Source organism: Nyctibius grandis, chromosome 13 (genome assembly GCF_013368605.1).
Source record: "Nyctibius grandis isolate bNycGra1 chromosome 13, bNycGra1.pri, whole genome shotgun sequence".
Taxonomy (NCBI): Eukaryota; Metazoa; Chordata; class Aves; order Nyctibiiformes; family Nyctibiidae; genus Nyctibius; species Nyctibius grandis.
The window spans coordinates 11018640-11045924 of record NC_090670.1 but is presented as its reverse complement, the minus strand read 5'-3'; the positions used below and the strand labels follow the sequence as shown (position 1 = coordinate 11045924).

The window sequence follows — 27285 nt, the reverse complement described above, 5'->3', positions numbered from 1 at the left end:
GGGTCACACAGGAGGAGACACCCAGCCCTGCCCCATCGAAGTTATGACAGCTTCCAGCTCTGCTCCTCCGCTTCTTGATTTAATGCCTCTGCCTCTCTCTCATGGGGATGCCGGCTTTCCTACACCCTCTAAAAGAAGCAGATGAGGCTGGACATGGGTCTGAAATCGTGAGGTTCATTTCCTCACCTGGCAGAGCAAAATTCACAGCCGGCGGAGAGTTTCCAGGGCAGCCTGGGCTGCGCTCGCAGCCAACATGGAGCAGCTGTGCAGGGATCTGCTGCTCCATCCCTCGCCTGCGCTGGTGTCCGCTTCTCACAGCCCCTTCTGCCGCCTGCGGCCACCGTCACTGCAGCCTCAGAGATCCCTCCCCCACCTCCAAACCACCGTGATTCTGCTTTGTTTCCCCCACAGGGGTTTTTAGAGTGATTTGTGAAGTGTTTGGTTTTGTCCACCATATTTTTTTTATGCCAAGTTTAAAAACCAGTACTTTTTTTTTTTTTGTAGAATCATTTAAGGTTTGTCCACCTGAAAGAAATAACCTTTATTTTTCTTTCCTTTCTTTTTTTTTCTTCTTTGCTTTTAGCAAACAAAATATGAACCCTTTATTTTTTTCAGTGTTTGTTTTGCATTTGACTAAGCCTCAGTATTTTCTATGAGGAATAACTTACCTGAACGTTTTTCCAGCTGAAGGAAAATATCTCAATAGCAGCTTTCCACTGTGCTTCTTAACCTGAGTTTTCCACAAGCCACCTTCAGCCTTAGGTCTGTGCGCTTGCCCTTTGCATCCACCTGTTGCTTCTGTCATGGTTTGTTTGTTATTTTGCCGAGCCATCAGAAGTGGGTCCTTTTTTCTACAAATGGTTCCTTCAGAGAAGATTGTATTAGACATCTCCTGGGAAGCCATCTGTCCTGGCTCCCCCTCCTAGGCTGCAGGCTTTGCAGTACTTTCAGGAAGGAACACAAGATTAGAGCTACCTTTTTTAGTGTTTTTTATAACGGATCCTTTTATGACTGGCCCCATGTTCTGCAGCACACTGCTCTTGTGGTTGTGCCTCCCTCACAAAACCACCTCCTGACGAGGTATCCTACTGGGATTTGGTGGATGCATAAAGCACACAAGTTGTTCTGTACCCCCCCCAAACAGCCCCAGGACACACAGTTCTGCATCTGCCTGCAGCATACTCTGCAGTGTCACCAGCGAGGGAAGAGCCAGGGAAGGTGGGATGAGGTGCCCCACATGCACAGGGTTGTGTTGTACCCTGATGCAACACCTGCGACTTCATGGCTCTGCCTGACTTTGTTCAGCAAGCCCAGCAGTGCTGTGGCTTCCTCACTGAACAATCTGCCAGCCCTCGTCTCCTTCCAGACCACGGGGAAGAACAGGCCATGGTCCCTGGAAGCCCCTCCCCTCTGCTTCCCAGCATGGTCCATGAGATGTCCCCTGGCCCCAGGCATTAATGAGCTCTTTGTGCACAGTGCATAAGCAAACAGAAGTTTTGGGCTTTGGCAGATTTTCTGATTGCACTGAGTGGATAAAGATGAACTCAGTCAATAGGGTTGAGTTTATACAATGGGAGAGGTGGCCAGATCTTTGTGCCTGCTGTTCTCTCCACAGCTGATGGCTTTCTGCCTGGAGACCCAGAGTTCAGGAACCACATTGTGGCCTTTGTCGCCTTTGATGGATGCAGGGTAAAGACACCGTGGCAGAAGGGCCAGGTGGGAGTCTCCACAGCCGTGTGTTTCTGATCATGCCCTGTGTTTTGTCTTGTAGGCTAACGATTCACGCAGAGTGCCCCATGCACCTGGAGGACTTCCCAATGGATGTGCATGCTTGCCCGCTGAAATTTGGGAGCTGTAAGTACTCTGATCAGCCTCTACAAGGAGGTGGATACAGAGCTAAAGAGCAGTCCTTTGTGTGGCTAGTGTTTTCCAGTATTTCAGTAACAGTGTTATTAATTATTGCTAATGATAATGTGACCAAAAATCTGTTTCTGGTATCTCATATATGCAATTCCTGCCATCATCAGAAATGGGCAGGGAGCAGAATGGTCAATTCAGGCTCAGAGGATGGGTTAGACACCTATGGTTTTGCTGTAAATTTATTAGGGAAGTGGGAAGAGCAGCTTCCCATTGCACTCCCTGACTTTGGTGGGCCGTGCTGCCTCTTCAGCACTGCCTCAGCAGGACTGTTGCTGGACAACTCAGAGATGCTTTTCCTTCATCACAAGGTGATCCTGGGGGGACAGATTTGGGAAGATAGCAGTGGTGTCTGCTGCTAGGTGTCCTGTCCAGCTTGCCTACATAACTCCTGCCAATCTGAGAAGAGCCTGAAATCTGTGGTTGCTCTGGCTCAATGCTCTCATACAGGGTGCTCTCAAATAAAAGACTTGGAAACTCTGGGAATCTCAGTCCCAACACCCAAGGGTCCTGGTTTAGGGAAGACTTGCAGAGGCTGCTGGTGAGTTGAAAGCTGCTCCCAGCCTCCAAGGCTTGCAGCTGCTCATCTGCCTGGGCTTCCCATACCCTACCTAGGAACAAGTTCCCTCTTCCCTCCTGTGTACAAGTTAAATTCTTTTGGTTTTGCTCTTAAAATGAGTGGGAACCAAATTCCAAGCCACTGGTTCACCATAATGTGGAAATAAATTTCCTAGTCCTGCTCTGCTTGGAGTCTCCTCCACGTCCAACAAACTGAGCAGCACTCTCAGTCTATGTTTGTGTTAGATGGGAGAGTTACCTACCTCCAACTAAAGAATGAGTCCCTGCCAGTAATCTCCCTTTTGAACTCTTAACAAAACAGAAAAATCAGCAGCTTTCTAAACTGATGCTTCCTTCCTGTAGCCATTTGGGAGTTAACTAAGGAGAAAGTCGAAAAGTTTGATTGACACCAGAAGAAATCATGTTTATCATGTGCATCTGCTCCTCTGCCTCATGACAAAATGCATCCATGAAACTGGATTATTCAAAACTACTAAAATAAGGTTATTTCTTAGGCATCACCTAATTAAATGTAGAACTCATTGCCACAAGACATCTCTAAGGCCAGTAAGTAAAATAGCAAGCCTTAGAGAAGGATGAATTATTAATGTTAATTGACCTTGTGAGGAGGGATATAAAATTTCATACCTCAGGCCTAAATTCTGAGATTATTACAAGACTTTCAGGAAGGCAGATTACTCCACATCTAATTGCTTATAATGTTTCTTGGTGAGGAAAAGAGATTAATGTGCCTATTTCTGCTGGAACACCCTTTGGGGTTCTTCTGGGTATTTTTACACAAGCAGCTCAGACAGCTGCCCCTGATTAACATCAGTTTTCTAAAGCACCCATCTGCATAGCAGCTGAGCTCACCTCTGGTATGTTGGAGTAGCATTAAACTAACGTTTGCACCAAAAAGCCATTGACAGCTGGAAGCTCGTTTACAAGAAGCTTAGAGTGGATCAGGTTTGTAAGTAGAAGGACAATGCCAGGACCAGACACGTGTTGTTCAAAAGATACCTGAGTTTGCCTCAGTGACCACCTTCCAGTGATCCCCGCAACCTGAATGGCTCATCAGTGGCCTCCTGTCCCTGTGCCACCATTGCAGCCACCCAAAGAAGGAAGGCAGAGAGCTTGCAGGAGAAGTAAGTGCATCAGGCATTTCAGATAGCTTCAGCTGCCCGCCTGCATCATTCCTTGGACCAAGTGCAGTGAAGGTGATGGCTTTACCTGTCACCATGCTCTCTAGAAGATGGATGTACACAGCAGAGAACAACTGTTTCTAAGCCATTCATGGGACATTTGTACAGCAGCTGTCTGAGACTAGACTAGCAGAAGGTGTTGCTGAAGTTACCAGCTCCACTAAATGTCAGAGCTGTCCTTGTTTGGATTGGGCTAGACTGCATTGCAAGCAAGGCATTGAGCAGAACCAATGGCATTGGTTCATGGCATTAAATGTGTTCCAAGCATCCATGCCATGCCTACATGACATCATATGATACACTTCTGTCCCAGACAACCAGATTTGTAGACAACTGCGTTTTCAGGGATGATGGCAATGAAACTGTGGGCAAGTTTCCTTTGTAGACTGAGAGTGGCGATGGGTGAACCGTGACTGCTAGAGCAGAAGGTGCTGCCCATCAAGGGAGAAGAGCATTGGCAGAGCTGTACAAAGCTAAGCCTGAAGGAGGATGGAGGTCTCCAGAAGCATGTTGAGAGCTGGAAGCAGGGGTTGGAAAAGCAGAGTGTTGCACATCGGATGAGAGGTGCCAGCCTGCATCAGAAGTGCTTAAGGCAGCACACTGGCGTGCTGAGAAACATTGGCTGATCATCAAAACCACTCTCCCCACTTTGCACAGCACCTGCTTAGTATTTAATAGGTTTGCCAAAACGTACAGGGCAGGGATAACTGTGGTTGTTTTAAAAAGATCAGAGAAATCTGGTTGTCTCAGGACACAATCTTCCACAAAGCAGGAGCTGAGACATTTCTGTAGTAGACCTGACCCATTGCTTGACCTGACCCCAGCCAAAGAATACCTTAATATCTTAATAGGAGAAGCTGATTGTAAAAATGAATTAGAAACTTGTTTTAGTGAACTTTGTTCTTGCCTAAAAAACTGGTGCAGAGTGGGTATGGACAGGAAGCTTGGGTATTATGAGGAGAAGTAGCTCCTAGTAGAGTCTGGAGAGACTCAGTTTCTGGATACCGTAGGACCAGCAAAAACAGGAGCATGCAGGCACTGTTGGGAAAGGGAGTGGCTATGAGGACAAGCAGGGGTTTGGTCACAAAGGCTTGTGAAGGTGATGGTGACTGTGTGTTAGAGAGAGGTGTTTACGTATGGGGAGTTGGGCAGGTGGGATAGAGAGGGGAACTTGCAAGCCCCTGGAAGGATGCCCTGGCCCTGAGCTCGGTGTTACCCCAGGCAGCAGTTCAGTGGCATTTGCCTGCTGTTTCTCTTGCGATGTGCAGGGAGGCTTTTCTCAGCACTGCCCTCCTGCACTGTCTGCTGGATTGGCCTGGAGGCTGGCAAACACAGGGTCACGCAGGGCAAAAAGCATCTTGGTGGGAGGGCACACCACCTCCAAAGCTGAGAGGCTTGGAAAGGGTTGCTTCTGAATGAGAGTAAAGATTTTTAACTGTTTCTCCTTAACCTAAAATTTAAACCCATTTGCTTTTAGCTCTTCTTGCCAGCTGCTGCCAGCATGACTCTCCTGGTCCCTGGCATGGCAGGGCTGTGGCCGTCCTGCTGCCCCAGCAGCCTGCTGGTCTGGATGCCATCCTATCTTGTCACTGCTTGGAGCCAGCCCTTGCAGAGTCAGCATGTCAAGGGGACAGCGTGTCTCTCAACGACAGTGCTCTGCCCCCTCTTCCAGCTCCCTTCCGAAAACCCCAGCTCCCTTTTGCTCATTTGATTTAACAGTTGCTGAACTGCCTTGGTCTCTGGCCATGCTTGGCTGTGCTCAGCCATGTGGCTCTGAGGAATGCACAGCAGGGATTCATTTGGCTACAGGCTAATTTTGGTGTATTTTAGGTCAGGCAGAAGCACAAATCTCATTCTTCTTTCTCCTCCGCAGATGCCTACACAAAGACAGAGGTGATCTACACCTGGACACTGGGGAAGGATAAATCAGTGGAAGTTGCAAAGGGTGGATCTCGCCTGAACCAGTATGACCTGCTGGGCCATGTTGTTGGGACAGAGATGGTTCGATCCAGCACAGGTACTTGTGGGACCGCAATGCGATGCATGGGCTGAGCACACTGTCAGATGAGATGGACTTGTGGGCTTTGAATGACACGATTTGGCATAATTATAGAGGCAGTACCTGTGGGCAGTGAGCACCACAGTACTTCCCAAGCCACGTGCTGTTGGAGAATATGGCTGGGGACAGCTGGAGCAGTCACCAAGAGGAAGTAAAGGGTTTAACTTTTAGTGGTTTCCACTGAAAGAGCCTTATCGCCCATACCCTCTAGAAAACTGATTTCAAGCATCTAAAAATGATCTGTTGTGTGGAAAATTTGCCCCACCTTGCCCAGCTGGTTCTTGGTACTGTGAGTTCATTTGTCTTGGATCCCTTTCCAGTCCCTCAGGAGAGCATTGCGGGCAGGGAAGGCAAGTGCAACACAATGTTCAATGTGATTTTCATTGCATCTGCTTACACAAATATTATCATAGCTAATAGAAGATTATCACAAACAAATGTTTCCTCTGATTAATGACCAATATTAATCATCTTTCTCTCCCATCTGCCGCTCCTCCTTTCCCTTCTGAATCCAGGTACTAATAGCTTCTGTTATCTCATGTGTGTCTCTCATCTTTCTTTTTTCTTTTTTTTTTCTTCTGCATGCACCAGTAGTTCTCTCATTTGAGGATATTTCCTCTCTGGTGCACTTGATTTTAATAGTGTCTGTCTGTAACAACTCATATCACCTCCCTTGGGGAAATTTGGGGAGTCCAGGGAACTAAATGTCATAATATCTGGCCCATCTCTCTACTTAAGTCATAGTAAAATGTACATGAATAACCTGAAGTGGCAAGAAAGCTGCTAAAGGCTCCTGTGTGTAATGATTTAGCAGAGCCATACTCACAACAAAAGGGCACAATAATCCAACAAAATATCCAAAGCTTTGAGTGGAGGAATAGGGCATTGAGGGAAAATAGGGACAGCTGTTTCTTTGGTTTACAGCCCAGACCTTTAATGACAGAACTTGACCTGATTTTTGAGATGGTTACAGTAAGGAAACCTTTAAGGATCTTTAACCCCATGCAATGCTACAGGCTTGGGGCAGAGTGGCTGGAAAGCTGCCTGGTGGAAAAGGACGTGGGGGTGTTCATAGATGGCTGTCTGAATATGAGCCAGCAGTGTGCCCAGGTGGCCAAGAAGGCCAACAACATCCTGGCTTGTATCAGAAATAGTGTGGCCAGCAGGACTAGGGCAGGGATCGTCCCCCTGTACTTGGCACTGGTGAGGCCACACCTTGAATACTGTGTTCAGTTTTGTGCCCCTCACTACAAGAAAGACATTGAGGTGCTGGAGCGAGTCCAGAGAAGGGCAACGAAGCTGGTGAAGGGTCTAGAGCACAAGTCCTGTGAGGAGCAGCTGAGGGAACTGGGGTGGTTTAGTCTGGAGAAAAGGAGGCTCAGGAGGGACCTCTACAACTACCTGAAAGGAGGTTGTAGTGAGGTGGGTGTTTGTTAGTCTCTTCTCCCAGGTAGCAAGTGATAGGACAAGAGGAAACAGCCTCAAGTTGTGCCAGGGGAGGTTTAGATTTGATATCAGGAAAACTTTCTTCATGGAAAGCGTTGTCAAGCACTGGAACAGGCTGCCCAGGGAAGTGGTGGAGTCACCATCCCTGGAGGTATTTAGAAGATGTGTAGGTGTGGTGCTTAGGGACATGGTTTAGTGGTGGACTTGGTAGTGCTGGGTTAACGGTTGGACTCGATGATCTTAAAGATCCTTTGCAACCAAAACGATTCTATGACTCTATGAAAGGTGGAATATTTTCAGGATTGTCAGAGAAATAAAATCCTTTGTCCTGAAATCCTACTGAAGAACTGTTAGGGTTTCTCTAGGCTTAAGGGATCTTGCCCACAACGTGGCTCCCTGGGCTGGAGCAGAAAAGGGGTGGGAGCTGGTTTGGGGGAGACCCCCAGAGGCATCTTATGCCTGGGGTGAAACAGGGAAAGTGTGTTGCCCAGTTGTTTATTGTCATTGATTTGCCTTTGTCCCACAACAGTTTTGTAGTCAATTAAAGAAGTCTCCAGAGAAGTATTTTGAAAGGACAAATCCTATGTGAAAGTCACCCAGGTTACACTGGGGCACACGCCTGGTGTGGCACAGCAGTGCAGAGTCAGTGCCAACAGTGTGCTGCAGCATGCATCCCTCCTTCACACGGCTGTTAGGGTGGCCTGCAGTACTGTAAGATACCAGGGCATGCCAGCCAGTAACAATATGACACGCACGCTGAAATCTAAGAACTTGAAAGTTTGTTCGGGACAGATCTTTAGTGGTTTAGAGAGGGATTGGTGGTCTGCTGGCCCCATTCCAGAAAGCACCAGTGGCTCAGCGTCTCTAACCGTCTATCATCTCTACAGGGGAGTATGTCGTTATGACCACACACTTCCACCTCAAGAGGAAGATCGGGTACTTTGTGATCCAGACCTACCTACCCTGCATTATGACGGTCATCCTGTCCCAGGTCTCCTTCTGGCTTAACAGGGAGTCTGTTCCTGCCCGAACGGTTTTTGGTGAGTCTGGGAGCACCAGGGTATCCTCTCAGGTCAGGGGAGAAAGGCACCACAAACGATGGGAAACAGACTGAGCACCAAAGCTGGTCTTCTCCAGGCCTTGACCGGCATCAGTGAAGCTGCTGGCCATTTCCCAGAATAGCTCTCAGTGTCTTCCCAGTGCCCCTGCTTCCACTGAATCACTGCAAAAATACTCCCGTCCGTGTTTCTGCTACAAGCCAAGCCATAAATATTAACAGTAATCAAGGTATTGATCATCTAATTATATGCATTTGGCTGTGTCTGCTTACCCATATTGGCTTTTGAGTTGAGGAGAGGATAGGTACATGGGGAGGCATTTAAAGCTCTACCTTTAAAATTGCTAATGTGCTCCTGGTCAGAGCTCCACATAACAGTTCCTGGGCTGAGGCAGTATAACTACATGGTAAATATATTGTTATTATTTTCTTCAGCTGGTTTCAGATTGTCTCTCTGAGGCAAAGTGTCCAGCTGGCATTGCACATATATTACTAGCTTTTACAAACATTTAATAACAGTATTGCTTTGTGCTTTCCTGCCAAGACCTTCAGTGTAGGATCTACACACACACATATTCACAGACCAGGTGTGATGCTGCAGGATTGTATTTCCTGGAAATAACAGTGCCCAGCAGATACCACTTAACAGAGAGTATATTGGACAGAAGTCACCAAGCAGAGAGGGGATATATGGTACCACCCACTCGTGTTTTTGAATAAGACAGAAAGTGGTGTGGTTTCAGAGATCATGAAGCATTTCCTCTGTAGCAAGAGTCATGATCAAAATACTTCCACAAACCCAACAAGGCTGATGTCCTCCTTTCTGGACCCTCTCTGAAGGCCTGGACCTCATTCCTGTGCTGTGGACTGGAACAGGATGCAGGGAGGGTCACAGGTGGTTCTGCACCCTCCTAAATGAACTAGAAGGGAATCATTATGGTTTTTGTGTTCACTGGGGCTTGTAAAATGTAGGTCATGATCAAGCTTTAAAATTTACTGTTTATGCCAGCTTCTCCCCATTAGCACTGGGTTGCCTTCCCTTCCCCAGTGATGCAAATCCTACAGCGATCCCCCAGGTCAAGTGCAGCTGTGGGGGGCTGGGTGGTTAGTATGACCAAACTGGTTTGCATGATCCAGACTGTAAGAGCTGCACTGAACAGTGATAACAGTGAAGAAAAGAGGATATGGCCCCATAGCACCCACTTTTGGTGTTTACATCCAGCAGAATGGAAAAGGGGGGGCTCAGACAGAAATCACATGGAAAATAGAACCAGCTCAGACATATAGTCATCGATGCACTTTCCTCACTCATCTCTCTGTGAATCAATTGCAACTAAACCCCACAGAGTGCACACCTGGACCCCATGTCTGCCCGTGCCCCCGGTGGGCTCTTACATCTGCTTCGGTTCTGGAGTATCTCTGCCTTCCCGACACTGGGGGTGAGCCCTTCTCTGAGGATATTTGATTCCCTCCTATGTTATCCTGAGATTTGCAATTAGACACGTTTCCTTGAGTAGCAGCTCAGATTGAGCTGGAAAGAGCTGACTGAAAAATTAAAACCTACCTTTGTGAAAAATGTCTTTGTTCCCAAATTGCTTTTCTTTCCTATTAAGAAAATAATGAGAACTCCAATTGTTTATTCCTTTTTTTTGCCCCTCAGAAAGTATTGTCAACAATATTATTGAAAGTCTTCAATTACCAGGAGTATGGCTTAAGGGAAGTGAAAATTAGTCAATATTTTTATAATGTTTTTAATGTATTTTTAATTGAAAAGCACATTATTGGGGAAAATGGATAGCAACGGTTGCTTGCTTTAATGAAAAAAGCTTTAAAAGGCATTTTGCAACAGGCCATTTTTTTAAGATAAATCATTCTGGCAGCTTGGGCCACTGATGGGTGCCTGGCCGTGCCAGCAGGACCCAGGATCCCAGGTGTCCATCCATGCAGGTCACAAGACACTATTTCCAAAATGTTGAGAGAACCGCATTGGATGAGTGGCCAGTTTCTGATCCTCCATGAAGTTCCCAACCATCTAGCTATCCTTTTTACTGTTATTTTTTGTATTTTATTGCAAAAGCAAGCAGAGGCTTCTCCATGGCATATTCTACATGAGGCAACTTACCCTACTAGCAGACGAGGAATTGAATGTAGGTGCCTACCTATGAGCTAGGACTCTTTTATAGTGAGCAGAGATCTAGTTGATGGAGTTTGGGGATGATTAATCTCATTCGAATGCAGATGTTTGCCGTTGATTACATGAATTGGAGATACTCAAAACTGAACCAGAGAGGGTCCTGAGCAACCTGAAGTTGGCCTTGATTCGAGCAGGGGTTGGACAAGCTGACTTCCAACCTGGACTGTTTCCTTATTCTATGAATTGCACCACGGACTTGTGCTGGGTAAGACTCCCTTAATTACAGTGGGAATGTGGGCCACATGGCTTAAAGGATGGCTCCTAAATTTACATGATGGAAATGCCAACTGTGTGGTTTGATGAGAAACTGAGTGGGTATGAGTATATGGTCTCACACCATTCTTGTCTCCTGCTGTGTTTCCACAGGTGTCACCACTGTCCTCACCATGACCACACTAAGCATCAGCGCAAGAAACTCGTTACCTAAAGTGGCGTACGCGACGGCCATGGACTGGTTCATAGCCGTCTGTTACGCCTTTGTGTTTTCTGCGCTGATCGAATTTGCCACCGTCAACTACTTCACCAAACGAAGCTGGGCTTGGGATGGCAAGAAGGTGCTGGAAGCCCAAGAGATGAAGGTCAGCCCTGTGGCCAAGGCCAGGGAGGAGAAGGTGGTGAAGAAACGCTGCACGAGAGAGCTGCGCTGGGGCCAGGAGTGGGTAACATGCAGCCCCGCAGCACTCCGGGAGGCTGGATGATACTTACTGGGGTCCCCAGCTCAGGTCTTGCCTGGAGCGGTTCTTGAGGGTCAAGGGAGGAAGGGCTTGGAGGGCTGGTCGCTGTGCTTAGCTGGAGAAAAACACCCAGGCATGACTGCTCATTTTTCCCTCTGTCCTTCTGCACGACCTTTTGCCGGTGGAAACGTGAATGCGTGCATGTTTTGATCTTGCTCTGCTGATGGTCCCGTCTCTCTTTTTTTCTCCCTCCAACCCATAAATGCCCCGCTCCATGTTGCTAGCATGCCACACAAACCCAAATATGCTACAGGATGCCAACCTCACCAGCGGAGACAGTCCCGCTCTGCTGTGTCCCCTGCAGCTGGTATCCCCGACTGTAGGTCTCCCCTGGCACGGGCAAGCATGGTGCAGCGATGGGGAGGTCTAACGCTCGTGCTGTTGCCCACAGCTGGCAGCAGCTGCTGCTTTGTAAGCTCAGGCCGAGAGGGTGGGTGGGAAGCAAGCAATCAGAAATGGCAACTGGCAATAAATTACTGCCTGGCATCACCCATGTTTTCCCTTCTCGCTCAGGATCTCTGGCAGTTTCCTTGTGACAGCCACCGCTACCCCGGCTCATGCCCCTCCCTCCTAACTGATTTAATCTCAGCTGTGCAGAGAAATCGCTTACTGTAGCATGCTGCTTCTTGTTTATATTTATTGAATCAATTTGAAAATCAGCTTTGTCCTTGTTCTTGGTTCTGGAGCCTTTATATTTTACTCCTTTGCATTTTAACGTGTTGTTTAAAATTGTTGTGGGTCTGTATGCAAATACCTGGCAGAATTGCAGTAACTTTTGGGAAGACAACAGCCAGTCATCTCTCTGGTATGGAGGTCAAAGCAGGAGAACAGAGGCCTTATGGAGAACCACAGCCATCACTGGGTGTCGAATGCCTCTCTCTTGTGTTTCTTGGACTCGATCTCTATCTGTTTGCTTTTGCAGCTGTGGTTTGAGCAACAGACTCATGGCAGAAAGGCTCCAGAGGAGGCCAGTTGATGGTCTTGCACTTCCATCATGAACAATAATGCTAATCTGGCCTCTAGAGATGAGAGAAGCCTTTCCCCGGTTATTGACATGAGCGAAGGATCAGAACAGGTCCTCAAAGCAACCATGTCCCTTTCAGGGATGGGAAAATCAGCACAAAGTCAGGATTCACACAGCCTTGGGCAGTTATGGAGCTGGGCACAACTGAAAAAGCAGCAAAGGCTCAAGAGCTTCAGTTTGTCATAGAAGCAGCATGCTCCTTAATTGATTCATTGACCCAGCACTGCAAGACTAACAGTGCTGAAACAATAGGGTAAGAGCAAGCAGAGTGTTTGCGCACAGGGTAATCAAACAAGACAACAAAACAGGACCCATAATGTTTCAGAGGGAGTGCTCTTTGTGTGTGTGCTGCAATTGGTATCAGGCTGGAGAATCAGGAAGGACTCCAAATTTGTGGATGCTTTTTGAAGCGAACCCTGAACTTTATCTTGTAAGGCTAACCCACTCCCGGTCTCTGCAGCTCAGAGAGCTCCCTGAAGAGTGGTGGGCTTCCAGGGAGCTTGGGAATACGACGTGTCACCGTGTTTGCTTTTTTTTATTCCATTGAATATTTCCAAGCAGTGAAATTGCTATGCGATGAAGGTGCCTCATTGGCTCAGTTTCAGCCTTTAATTAGCTCTTCTTGAAACAATTGACAAGCCAGGTGGTTGAAACCACAAAAGAAAGAGGAGGCAGAAGAATAACTATTGGCATTTTAAAGTCTTTGTACGAGGAGTAAAACTATCAGTGACAAGCCCAGGCTGAGCCCTGGTCTCTGGAGAGCCTTCCCCCCAGCCAAAAAGAATGCTCTTTATTGATGTGATGGCAAGGATCCTCACTCCAGGTTTGATTGTTTCCTTGCTTGAACATGAAAAACAAATCAATAAGCATCAGCCCTTCTCGCACCTCAAATGTAGGCAGCAGCAATGCTTCCCATGCCATTTGAAAGAAATCACTACCTTGCAAATGCTGCTGGTTGCTGACAGGCAGTCCCAGCGTGTTCAGTCTCTCAGGGCTGGTTCCATTCTTTCTTTCTCCTCTTCAGCCAACCTATCGGTTTAGATGGGAACAGAGCGTTTTTTCAGGTAGAGTCTAACATGATGGGCTGGTCTTGGTGAATCGCTAATCTCTGCATCATAAATGATCATGATGATGTTCTGGCTATTCCTGCAGTTGGGTTCTGGTTCTAGCTGGGGGCTACTCTGCGCATTCTCTGCAGTTCTCCTCTCATGAAAGGCAGGTAGATATCACCATAGATGTCACCAAGAACTCCCTTTAGCATGCACTCTGATAAGATTCTACTAGTGCTTTTTGGACCCAAAGATTTTCCAAGCCTTTCCTGCCTGCCACCAGTAATCGCTAATTGTGGATGAAGGATTTCCTCTCTTTTTGTGTGGCAGAGTGGCTGCAACCAACCTAGAGGTGCAGATCGAATTGGAGGGAGGTATCTGGATCCAATGCGGTAAACTTGTTAGTAAAGACATTTTTAAAAAAACATCAGGAGGAAGATGGGAGATGGCAGTAGTTGGGAAGGAGTGAGAGGCCAAAGAGATTGAAAGATGAGTGGTTTCAGTAGCCAGCAAAGCTCCCTATCTCCAGCATCCTCAAAATATCTTGTTAAAGGGACCCATGTCAGGACAGAAGGGCTGTGTCTGAACAGAGATCCATTGCACCCCATCCATCCCAACCGTAGGGATGGCCACCTCTGGAGCCAACAAGGTCAATTCCTGAGCAGCTCTTACAGTGAGGATCCGGAGAGACAACCATTAACGGTGACTCCGCCACTGGGAAACTCATGAAGTCTGCAAAGATGACATTTACCAGGCAGTTCCCTGAAAAAAAGTGTTGTCTGTTCCTCAGGGTGGAAGATGCTTTGGATCTTTGGAAGACACTTACTTAAACCCACTTCCACCTGCAATGCAATGTCTATGCATAAAATCTGATTTAACTCTGTATCTGTGCTTGTGTGACATCGCCTTGAAATCCTGGGTGGCAAGAAGCAACAAGAACAATACAAGTAGCTGCAGTCAGACACATGAGAACAAGGACGAACACACTCTGGATGGAGTAATAGTCCTGGATCTTTATCCTTCTCATCTTTAAGACAGTAATCCTGTAGTGCATAGTGAGAATGTTAGGTTCAGGCTTTTTATGTACTTTTCACATGTCTTTTCACTAAGAGAAAGTCACCAAAAAGCATCCTCCAAACATTGCCATTGATACGATCATCATGGTTTTCTTTCCTGTATTTTGGAAGTGACAGGCATGCTTCCCATTTGCACTCGGTGCCTTTTCCACTGACTGAGTAAAGCCTAGCTTTTTGTCCAACCCACTCTTCAGCAATTCTGAAGTTTGACCCTTGATCCAGGTCACTTGGGAATCACTCTTCTTTCTCCTTTGTTTCTTTCCATTTGTGGCATCTTTGTTTCAATCCCCTCCTTGCCAACAGAGAGGAACTAGAACTAACTTTGTCAGGGCATGATTTTCAAGCAGTTTGAAGTCTTACAGACTCACAGGGTAGTTCAGATCCATCTCTTTTTTTTCTGGCTCATTATGGTAAATATGTTTTTGCTGGGACTTTCCCTTGCTGACCATGCTCTGCAGCCCATGTGTCCTTTGTCCTATTGCACTTGCAATCACCTGTAGTTCTCCATAGCACTGCAAGTGATTTATGTTCTCAGCATCTTCACTAGAGTCCATGTATCATTCTTCAACAACATTTCACCCTCTTTCTCTCAACACTATCTGTGTGGTGTATTGGGCTGATTATTGACTCAGTCCTACCTCTGAGTCTTTTTCTGGTGATCCAGGGAGCACAAGATCATTGGGCTCAGTCCCATATAATCTACATGAAGAGATGGGAGGGATGAGTGATGCCAAAGGTTACACCAGCAGCTGACAGTAACCTGGCATTGATGTAGCCTGCTTGTTAATGCAAGATCGCATTGTTTGGAGACTTTGGCTCTCCTCAGGGTACAGGCGTCTCAGTGTAAAACACTTTGCTGCTATTCTCTGATAGGATCAAGTCTCTGGCACACTGCAGAGGGAACTTTGGCTGGCACAAGGAAGGAGGGGCATGTTTGCTGGAACAGCAACTGCAGTTGCTGGGCTTTGAATTATAGGCACAAGTATGTCAGAGGCGAGCTGCTTGGAGGTCATTAAAGTGACTTTTGTCTAGAATGGCAAGTGGCAGATAACTTGCATTTCTCAAGTACTGCAGATATTAGTGATGGTGACCTTCAGAGTGGCCTACCAGAGGGATAGTGCTTTCAACCCAAATTTCTAGCCAAGGAGCAGGTGCAGAGAACTAAATCTCTAGCAGATCACAAGCAGAACCAGTAGTTCCCATAATTTAGAGGTTCAGCCATTAGCTCTTCAACAGAGAGGTTTGAAGACAAGAATATTTAACAAAAATGCTATTTTCCAGTATGTGTGTTGTGGAAGAACTTGTCAGACTGCAATATCCAGGGAATATATTTATCTCTAGACCAGCTTTCACAGCCTTCCCTCAGGAGAGCAGCATAGGGACAGCTTTGTGCAGTGGTTCAGTCTCCTTGTGCCCAAACTGGGCCATAAACACAGGAACTGCTTTGCAATGTAGGTGTTTTAAATAGGACAAATTTTCAAAGCAAATGGGGGTTCCTCCTGTTTTTCCACTCTTCCCTTCTTTTTCAGTAGGACGTGGAACTCCTCACAGATGAAGGTGCAGGAGGAATGCTGGGGGCTGCTTTGCATGTGACAGCAATGAGCACATTTTGCTTTGTTTGATTATCAAAATCTTGCCTGAAACACTTATTTATAAAGCACAGCCTGGTAAACTTCAGGCTGAACTATGTCTTATGACATCTCAGGAGCAGAGCACATCCAGAGCACACACACCTGCTTTGGTGTAGGCAGTGTGTGCTCTGGGTGCTTCCCAAAGGCTACCCAGGCTCCCAGCTCTGACCAGGGCAGAAGACTCTGTAGTCAGCTGGAAAAAGGCCCTGGCTGTAGGTTCCCAAGCCTCTTCACTACCTGAACAGCCTGATCTGAGGTCCAGAGAAGCCCAAGCTGATGCTTGGGGGCTCTGGATCACGCTAATGGCAGTAGCTTGCTATCACGCTCACAGCATTCATATTTGCCTGACTTTCCTCTGTTTCAGCCTGCTGTTTTCAGATGCCTTTGGCCAGGCAAGATGGATCTGCTTTCCAAGCTCTGGGGCAGGAAAGCCAGCCAGGTTGAAAGTGTCATGACACTCGTAGTCATCTTATTCCTGTAACAAATAATGTGGCTGATTAATACTAAAATAATCACAGTACACTTCAAATTACATTCTGTGAACAACAATCTGGTTTTCATTTCATTACTGATTATTAATTATTTTATTACCTCCTGTAGCTGTGTTATTAAGTAATCATACTTAAGCATATTTAAATGTTTTAGAAGGTGAAACATCTTTAGTTCTTTATTTGCTTCTTGTCAGTTCTTTAGCAGGACAATTTCACCTCCTATGCGGGGGGTACAAGTTAACATGGCTCTAATGATTGCAGAAATCAGTTGCTCAGTTAATCATTAAAGATCATGACACCTTCTCCCATAAAAGACTATGAATATGGTCTGATCAGTGGTGGTTTAATCTGATCTGGAGTCTGAAGACATTTAGACCTCCTTCTAACTGCAAGTTAATTTCTGTAATTGCTGGCATTATTATGAGGCTTCAGGCCTGACGATGATGGTATTGGAGAGGGGTTTAAAGATTGCACAGGAGTCTGCTTTTAGTGTCCCTCTGAAAATCACTGTGGAAAATTCACTTCCTAAGGTAACCAGAAATATCCACGGTGATTGTGTACACATTTAAAATGGAAGTACAGCATGAAAGCTAAAGACCTTGGAGTATCTCTGCAGAGCAGACTGGGCGAATCTGGCCTTTCCAGCTCCCAGTGCTACCCAGCGATGCTTTCTGCTACCAATTCCCAGGCTAGGGTGGGGAGATGAACAGGTCCTGCTGGCTGCACGCTCTCCCCTTCTCCTGATGGTCACTTTGTACATGATTCCCTCACACGTACATGCAAAACCGTGCCAAGCACCCCTGGAAAATGCCTGGATAAGCCTTACCTTGTGTTTCAGTTGCTTTTGAATAGAAAATAAGATCCAAAGTCACACCTTGTTTGAGTTTAGGTATTAGATTCCCACCATGAGTCATTGCAGTGTCTAATGCTGGCTCTTGGTGTAATTTCAGTGGACATCGCATAGAGTACATGAGCGCTGGGACGTGTAGGGTGCCTGACGTGTGTATATGAACAGATTTCATTTAATGTGCTTCTCCTGGTACACCTGGATTGCTTTGTACAATATGGTCTACGGTGCAGCTGGTCCCAGGTCCCTGACAGCAACAAGAAGATCCCCAGAGTTGGGGCAACACCTATCATGACTTCCTAGCTCCATCTTCCTGTCCACTCATCTTCATTAACATCTGAACGGTCTGTCTTCAGCATTTTCCATTATCCTTCAGTACATCATGTCTGACACATAAGTGCCTCTTTTGCCGTTTGGTATGAAAGCTCTCATCCCTTCAGCCTGGACAGCATGGCTATCCTTGGAGCCTTGTGGGAGGGGTGCACTTATCTCCCTTGATTTGCAGCAACCCATAGATACAAAGGCAAGATGAAAGGCTTCCCTCTGCCTTATAGTGCTGTGTTGAGCAATCCTGAAATCCAGGGCTGGTGCAAATGCCTTCCATCTGTTCTGTATCTTACCTGGGTAGGTCATGAGGTGTTCTAAAGGGTCCCAGAGGCATTTTGCACATCTCGATGTTAAATTGTGACACTGAGGCAGTGTATGATATGGCCTTGTAATATGGTGCAAAAATATTGCGATGCTGTCACCCACATTCTTAAAGCCACTGGCTTTCTGCTACAAAAAATAATAAAAATAGAACCATAATCCTCAGCAGGCCAGCAAAGCAGAAAATCAAGTTCTACCACCAGGATGACCACATGGGTGCCATTCTTTTTTAAAGACTACATTCCTGCATCATCTCTCCATGCCTGAACCTTACATGCAACAGATAACACTGCCCAGTTGAGAGAGAAAACAAGGAGTCTGTATATTTGAGCCTGCATTCACTTATATTGACCTGGCAATACACAACATAGACCTGGTAGCAATCGGCCAGTCAAGGAGTCACCCGTCTGGGGTAGATACTGCTCGAGTGCAGCTGCACACACCTTTTTATACCACTACTCTGATCTAAGGGGCTGCAAGGAGACTACAAACCCAGCTATGTGGCTTCAGTTTTTTGACTTGCAGCAGGACCTGGCTGCCAGGCCAGGACCAATTTGTGCTACGTGCTGCATGCCAGGCTTACATGAAACAGCCGATCCACTCTAGTCCAGCACATCCTTATGCTCCAGCAGCCCTCAAGTGGCAGATGTCATGGGTTCTGACCATCTTCTCACCACATCTTCCTTCCCTTCCACAATGCAGTCTTCTTGGTCTCTTGATTCTCGCACCCTTTTCCATCTTCTCTTCCAGGGAAGCAGGTAAATTCAGAGGACAAAATGTTCTCCGTGCAATTCCACAGTCGCTTCATCTCTATTATGTTTTTTCTTCCACCTTCCCTAGAAAAAGGAGCCAGTGGCACTAGCGAAGAAAACCAACAACACCTACAACATTGTTGGCACCACATATGCCCTCAACATTGCCAAGGACCCCGGCCTGCCCACCATCTCCAAGAGTGCTGCTGCCACTGCTACTGCCACCAACGTACCCCCCAAGATGCCCCGCTTAGAGGAGAAGCTCGCAGAGAGTAAGAAGACATACAACAGCGTCAGCAAGGTAGACAAGATGTCCCGCATCGTCTTTCCAGTCCTCTTTGCCATTTTCAACTTAGTCTACTGGGCCACATACGTAAACCGGGAGTCAGCTATCAAGGGAATGATCCCCAAACAATAAAACTAGTCACCCAAACCTTCCATCAGCGAGCACCATCCAGGCAGGAATTCTCCAGGGCTTTCTTCTTTCCTGTTTTGTTTAATTATTATTGTTCATTTGATATTATTATTATTACTATTAGATCATTCTTTTATAATGTAAACAAAACTGGTTTTAATTTAATCCCGTATACTTTAGTTTCATTTTACTTTGTTTCTGATGATGAAAGGAAAAAAAAGGATCATAATAAGCTGTGCCTCTAACATCGTGAGTCTGATGTCCCCCATCTGTCCAAGTCACCCTGTGCTTCCATCTCTTCTCCTTCACCTCCTGCCGTTCCCACAGTCTGCGTGCCACTGCCATTCCACACTCTGCTCTGCTGGGGGCTGCTGCTGCAGTCCACCCCCTTCCTCCTCTTCTGTGATGGACTGCCCTAGCATGGTGGATGCTCCTGGTGGCCTGGGCTCAAGGATGTGGAGGCCTCCAGAGTCAGTCAGCCAGCCAGGCTGCTCTTCAGTGCCTGATGCTTTGTGCTAGGTGGTACTCCTCGGGCTGTGGATGCAGGCGAGCTGGTCCGTTGAGGGAGCTGTGCAGCACGGGCCAGCTTGTAGCCCAAAGCCTGCTGAGGACAAACCCACCACTGCTGTCGTCAGTGGAGCCTGCAATGGCTGGGGTGGAACAGGGTGGCAGCATCTTTTAGGTATCTACAGGGCTTTTTCCTCTCTGTCTTCACCAGATCCAGCTGCTGGTTTCCTCCATGTCTCTCCCCAGACAAGAACAGGGGAGAAAGGTTTTTTCGGTCTGCCATCCTGCACTCTTCAGCCAATTCATGTTAGAGGGTGGGGTGGTTTCTACCAGAGAAATAATTTTTCTCAGGGTCAGTCAGGAAGTCAAGACAGGAGGTTTATAAATGCCTTGGAGGATATAATACCTGTGAGGCCGCATGCATTCAGCATCAGGACTGGAAGCCATAGAGTTCGTGTCCAGATGCGTGGTTTATCACTTTCTCTTAGACCCATCCACTTATCCTTAGCATCTTTTCTCTGTCCCAGCCCCTTCTTCCAGCTCCCCATTCATCTTCCTTTGGCTACTCAGCAGCCCTCAATAGTATCTCACTGCTCGCAGGTGGATTTAGGCAGAGAAGCCCCTACCTCTCAGGTAAGCCACACTGATGGGGAGGAGCACAGCCCCAGGAAGTCCAGTTCATGGTGCATCCCTGCTCCAGTGCACCAGAGCAGCAGCAATGTTGGGTCAGACCAGCTGAGGTGCGGGCTGTCTCCTGTGGGACGCCCCCGGGGACCACTCTGCCACCTGTGGGGGTGAGTCAGGGGACAGTCGGTCCCCAAGTACCTCCCTGCCCCTCGTGAATAGATGCATCTGAGCATCCTCAGCACTGTGGGAGAACAGCAGAAGGGGCTTTTTGAAACAGCAGAGTGATACCGCTGTCCCAGAGAGCCATGTGAGCCAGGTGCCATCCCACAAAGCCATTGAGACCCACCTCTAACACCTGTACACTCTTCCAAGGAAAGCCCTCCAGTGTCTTGGGAAGAGGCTTTTTCTCCCTTCCCAGCCACCACAGTCAAGGACCCAAAGTAGTAGTTGTCCCCCTCCCAGCAGAAGCACAAGGTGGTAGCATCGAAGCCATCTGTCCCCCTCCCTGGTGCCCAGACCCATGGACACACTGTCCAGCTCTGAGGAAGGACATCCTGTGCCTGGTGAGTTCTCATCCCCAGCCTGTGGACAGCACTGATGCTGTCAGCAGCTCTGCTCCCAGGGTGGGATGCACCCCCTCCTTCCTGGACCTCCCCCTGACCCTCCAGCTGTCACCCCTGAGCTGACCCCATGATGTTTCAGGTGCATGCAGCCAGGCTGAGGCCCCAGCAGCCCCAAGGTGATGTCTTCAGCATTGCTTTGAGCCGCTGTGCCGAGCTCAGTTTCCCCCTGCCTGTGTGGGAGCGGGGCTGAGCACAAGGCACAGGATTTGCCCCACCTGGGATACCCATGGGGACAGCAGGACGGAGTGGGGAAGGCCAGGGCACTTTGTCTGCAGCGTGGGTGGCGCTGGTGCGTGTCCTGCCTGTCCCTTACCAATCTTGCTAGCTCAACAGCAGTGCAGTCGCTCCCCGTGCCTACAGCTGTGGTGAGGAGAGGAGCGCGGAGACATTTAGCTCAGCCCTCAGTGTGTTTGGTCCACGAGCACATCCACACCAGCGGGCAGCATCGGGCAAGAGGTGGCAGCCCCCCTGCAAGCCGATGCTAAGGAAACCAGCTTCCTCCCCATTTTCCACCCCAGCGTTGACACCCCAAAGCACCCATGACATTTCTACAGTGCCTTTCATCCCCGAGGGCCCCCCGCTGGGTGGTGAGGAGAGGAAAGCCCGGGAGCTCTCCCCCTTTGCATCCAGCATTGGGCTGGAGGAGCAGAGGGAGGGTGCACCATCCCCAGCCCGTCTGCCAGGCAGGGGGGACATCCTGGCTGCCTTTGCACCTAGGGCACCTGGTTCCTCCTGGCACTAGCCACCTGCTGCTGCAGCCACCCTGCCCCGACAGCCCGGCTACCCCAGCACGGCCCCGCCACAGCCCCGTACCCCTCACCACCTAGGCCCCTGTGCTCCCTCCACCCCAGCACTGTCCCCTCCAGCAGCAAGTGCCATTGCTGCCGCCCTTCTGCTCCCCAGGCTTTCCAGCAGGGAGTGCTATGCTAACTGGCCGTGAGGCTGGTTGTTTTGGAAACTGCTTGGATGTCATTTTCTTAAATAAGCTAGATGAAGTGCATCTCATAAAACATTCATGTCACTATAATACTCAGACCTAAGTGAATGGAATAGAAACCCTATAAAAGGCAAAACAAACATAATGAAATGGTAACAAAGAGTATAATGTGTTTACTAGCGCAATTACATTAAAGGCAAGTTTAAATATGGGATCCAGTGACTTAGCTAACTTGAGCTGGCCCGGGGGAAAAGGTGGTCTCCTCTGCTAGGCTGGGCATTCCGAAAAATCCCCTCTGCCCCGAGGGCCACGTCCTGCGGCGCATCGCCTCACTGCGTGTTCCTGTGTCTGCTGGTGCCTGCGTCCTAGAGCTCTCGTAAGTTGTCATATGTTACCGTCAGATTCTCAGCAGCCTGATCACCCGCAGGCGCTGCATTACTGCCCAGCCAGGGCCACGCAGGCTCAGTGCCACAGGGTGATGCTCAAGGTGCTGGGGCTGGACCTCTCTGCGGTGCTGAGCTCAACATCGAGGCGGCATCTGAGCCTCCTCCCTTCCTGCGGGTGATCTGATCTGTCTCACTAAACTGTCGTGGTGAATCTCCTGCTTGTCTCTTCCCTCAGTCCCTCCCTCCCTGTGTCATCGGGACTCTTGTCCCTTCCCAGGACATGGCCCACCAATCTGGCTTGCTGCTGACACCCATCTGCTGGCTCACCTTTGCTCTTCCTGACTCCAAAAAACTTTGCTCTCTGCCTGATAAAAGGCTGCCTTCCTGGGTCTGTCTTAGCACGCCTTGAAAGCCAAGTCTATTCCCACCAAAGCCTGGCACTGGCTCCAAGTCTTTTTGCCAGCTGGAAGCAGGAATACTGGCATGCTTTGGTTAAAGACCACAAACCAAACAGGATTTGTAGTTTGGCTTCCAAGCAGGGAAGCATTTTGGGAAGATAGTTATAAATAAGTGGTTTAACATCTCCTGCCAGCAGAGAAGATAATGTTCTTTTTTTTTTTTTTTTTTTTAAATCTGTCAGCGGCTCAGATTGGGATGTTTCCTTCCCAGCTAACACAAGGCTGCTGATGGGGGCTTCTTCTAAGGGCACGCTGGGCCAGAGCTAGCCTAGCATCAGTTACTGGGATTTAGAGCTCGCTGTGATAGTATCTAAGGGCTCCATTTTTTTAATTGATCCTGCCTAGGAATAGATCTGTATATGGCCATTGATAGTCTAATCCACAGTTGTGCACAGAGTGAGAGCTTCATTTCGCTGTGAACCTCAATACTCCAATGTTTCTTTTCTTCTGGCATGGCCCAAAGCCTCACTGACTTGATGAGAGTCTCCCAGGCAGGAATTAAAAGTCCTTGAGGGTGATAAAAATTATCTGTTCAGCCTGCACTCCTTTTTTGTAGCTTGCACCACACAGTGCAGTCCAAGCCTGCAGTTGCATTCCTCCTGAAAACGTCAGAGGGACATTTTGGCGCTGGCAGCTTGCCTCTCCCCTCTTCTGAAACCACACATGGGCAAAAGCAGTGTGGCTTTCCGGAGCTCTGTGCCCCGGGGAGGCAGGGGACGGTTCGGCTGAGGTTCTCCAAGCAGGCAGGGCAGGCAGCGCGTGGTGGCTGCAAGTGCTGTGTTAGTGCTGTGACATTTCTGCGGGGTGGCATGAGAGGGATGGAGGAGGAGTGGTCCCTTCGTGCCACCCATTCTTCTAAAGGGCTGATGGAGTTACCCCCATACAACACCTCAAAAGCTTCTTGAACATCACCGAGCAGGACTGCAACACCTGAGACAGAGCTTCCCAGCTCTCCTCCATGTGCTAAGCTCAACATAAGCAAAGCTGGCTTTGCCACTCCCTAGGTTCTACAGACAAATGCTGTGGCCAACACAGCTCACCCCCATCCCGATCCCCGGCAGCTCGCTGGCGCTGGCAGAGTCCTAATTCATTTGCTGTAGGACATCCCTTGTGCAAGCAGACCCCATGCTTGCTGTTCCCAGACACAAGCCGTGCATGCAAACAAGGTCACAACCAGCCTGTTTGTGCAAGCCTATCCTATGGACACAAGGAACATTCATTTCTCATCTGCTCCCTTAATTTCTTCTGTCTGTATCTTGGATTCCTTTCAGCCATCCCTTGGGGAGGCTTATAAGGCTGCACTACATACCAGGAAGGGGTTTCTCTTGCTCCGGGTCACCTAGCATGGGAAGACCCTCTATTCTGCTAAGAACCTCTCTGAGACCTTCAGAAACCTAGAGCTGTTGCCTCTCCTGGAGGGTGCTGTAGAAACTGTCTCTTTGCAGTGCTCTTTGCAGCTGCTGGAGGAACAGAGCAGTTAAACACGCACTGCTGTTAAAGGAAGGATCACAGTCAAAGGCGAGTGGCTATGGAGGATAGATACAGCGCTTTCCCAGCTTGCCAGGGCATGACATGAGCAGCAGAGGACCAGGCAGCTCCTGATGGGCTCACATGGGGAACGGTTTGGCAGGGACGTGCTAGTGCCCCCCTTCCACATGCTTGGTCCTGGAGGTGGTGGAGAGCCAGCACGGAGCCCTGGGACTGGACCATCACAGCATGCAGCATCAGGCCAGCCCTTGCTCCAGGCCCTCTTCCCCAAATTGTATGCCTCTCTGGGGCCACACTTTAACCCACTCGATCAAATATCTGTGTGAATTTTGCAGACTGGAGAGAGAAACATTTCCCTGACTCCTTGGTGGCTGTTGGGGATGGAGAGGTCCCAGCCAGGGCGGGAGGCACATTCATGAAAACATAAATGCTCTATTAATGTCAAAGTAGGGAAAAAAAAAACCAAACAATTCACCAATCCTCTCTCCATATCAAGCTAAAGTACTCCTGAAGGCATTTTTGGCAAGAGGCCACAGCACAGATGAGATTGATGGCTTCCAGGTATAAATATGTACTGTTTGACCTTGTTATTGTTCAGTCAGCCAAAGGTTTTTACATATATATATGCGTGTGTGCATGTATATTTATGCTCACAAACTCTTTAAAAGTCAAACCTCTTTCTCCTTGAAAGAGAAAATGGCCACTTTCAATTATTTTACTTCCCTCTCATTCTCTTTGCTAAATCTTCTGGAAGGAGGTGCATCCCTCTCCGCTGGTCCTCAGGCGGCTTTGGGAGGCACAGGGAACAAAGGGAGCCAGGGAGAAGAGCCTCTCCTCTCTCCACACTGGGGTCTCGGAGCAGGCTTGCTGCCTGGACCAAGGTCACTGCTGGCAGCACTGCCCAGCACCTTTCAGGAAAACTTAGTCCCAGAGGTCACAACTTCTCCAACACAGCCCTTGTCCTGCCCTGGACACTAGGATGCTTCCAGGAAGGCAGCATGGCTTTTCAACAGCTGAATGTTGTAAGCAATTAGTCCTCACCCCGTAGCACAACTAGAGAATGTGTAGCTGAGCATTGCAAAGTGGTGTGAGGTCTCCACCCTGAGCCTGCCTCGAGAGGGAGCACAAAACCTGGTGGAATCCATTCCAGCTGTCCCTGGCCAGAGGAACAGTGTAGGTAGGGGCTGTGCTTCAGCCTGGGCTTTTCTGAAAAGCAGGGGGAAGTGATGTTGCGTGGCCACTGCTTGCTACTCATCCAGGTGGGTTGTGCTGATAAGTGACTATGTGCTAATTGTGGGAGGGGTCAGCAAAAGCATAGGCCTTTGCTGCTGCTGTGTCCTGGACCCGCACCTGATCTCACCGCAGCACAAGCAGGACCAAAGACAGATGCTGGGCAGCCTGTGAGCAGTGGGGCCATGGTGCAACCCCTACCAATGGTACCCAGTGTCAGCTCCCTTAATGTCACCCCTTCATCTCCCCCTGCCTTACGAGAAATGTTTAGGCAGTGATCCTGCAACTGCACTCATAGCTCCTATGTTCCCTCCACCGCTGCTGGAGAAAGGCTCTCGTGGTCAGCGGCACTCGCCACCTGTGCCTTGTGGTGTCCCAGCCATGAGAATGAAGGTTGTCACCACCCTTAAGCAAACAAAGCCAATTCTCTTTTTGGGTCTATGCCTGCCTCCCACCACAGGAATCTGTGCTGCTTTAAACAGCAGCAGGCTTTAGGCTTGGATTAGTCCTAAGGTTTGACCTGTTTTCCTTCACCACAAGTGGGGTTATGATGGTTTTTGCTCATGAAGCTCTAGGACAAAATATAATGTTCTAGCTACTCTTTCCTATTCCCCACTGTCCCAGTCCCCACCAGTGCAGGTCTCTTCTGCACTTGGTTGTCACAAGGCAGTTTCTCAGCCCACCAAATCTAGTCAAGTGGCCACAAGCATCCCTTCTTCAATTAGATTTTCACTGTCAACTGACTTGGGGATAGCTGCAAGCAAATGTCCTATCTGAAGGTGAGGGCACCTGCTGCTTCTTTAGCTGCAGCCCTGGTGCCCAGGGTAGGGAAAGGTGCATTAGCATCACGCTAGGGCAGCCCATCATGGGAAAGAGCACACTGCAACAAATCACCAGCGAATATGCTCATTTTCACTGCCTCAGGTTCAGTCTGTGCCCCGGTATGTCTTCTGCTTTGTTTACCATCTTGTGAGACTCTCTTTACTCCACTATGAGAAAGAATCTAGCTGGCAGCAGTTTAATGCATGACAATCCTGTTATTACAGCTGTAAATAATTAACAACTAGAAAAAAATTCATTTTTTTAATTTTTTGTTGATTTATTTTCTCTGTTGAATAGCTGGTAGCCACTTTCTTAAGGGATTTCTCACGGAAACTGTGACCTTTCTTCTCTGTAGTTCTCTCTCTTTCTTTCTCTTTCTGAGATTTGTGTTTCAAATGCTTTTTGGTGCAATGTTCAATGCCTGTTTGTATTTTTGGATCGTATTTTTCAACCTTTGCTGGAAAAAAAAATTTGCCCATTCTAATTGACAGGATTTTGAGTCCTGCAATTTTTTTTCAGCTTTTAGCTTTTTCAGTAAGTTAAAGCAACAGAAAAATGTCTCAAAAATTACAGTAAGGTTCTGAAGAGAGATTAGAAAACATCAGAAATAAGAACTACAGAAATAAGATCAGCAAGCTGAGTGGAGGAGGAGGACTCTTCTGACCACCTACTAACCTCCTGATCTAACACACAAGGCGGAACTAGACCTCCACTGAATTAAATCACTCCACTTTTCCACTCTGCCCACTCTCTCGAACTCCGATCAAAACAAATAAAAATTCATATTTTAAAAAAATTTGTGTCATTGTTTTTCCCATGGTCTGCTTCTCAAAGCCAAATGATGTTGACATACAAAGGGATGGGAAGACCAGGGAGCCAGTCCTCTGGGCTTCAGGCTACCTGCACATCTGAGGAGTTTGTCCCAGCGACGAGCAGACAAGCTACCCATGAAAAATAAATATTCCAGGGGAAAATAAAAGAGCTTGAAAATAATCCATGGTTCCCATCGTGTTGTGTTTAAAATGCTTTCCCTTCCAATGGCAGGTGGTGGTGTGACAGGTGGGCAAGAAGGAGACTCTGAGGTGTGCTCTTTCCCCTCAGTGTGTG

General features: G+C 48.1%; 1 protein-coding gene across 1 annotated transcript in view; it reads left to right on the top strand.

Moving 5' to 3' along the window:
* LOC137669601 (gamma-aminobutyric acid receptor subunit alpha-3-like) overlaps window positions 1-19103 on the top strand; it is a 71850-nt gene extending 52747 nt beyond the window's left edge. The window contains exons 7-11 of the mRNA XM_068411759.1: window positions 1772-1854; window positions 5551-5694; window positions 8070-8222; window positions 10800-11011; window positions 18774-19103. Coding sequence (XP_068267860.1) covers window positions 1772-1854; window positions 5551-5694; window positions 8070-8222; window positions 10800-11011; window positions 18774-19103 — 922 coding nt within the window. The remainder of the gene's footprint in view (window positions 1-1771; window positions 1855-5550; window positions 5695-8069; window positions 8223-10799; window positions 11012-18773) is intronic.
* The last annotated feature ends 8182 nt before the right edge of the window (window positions 19104-27285 follow it).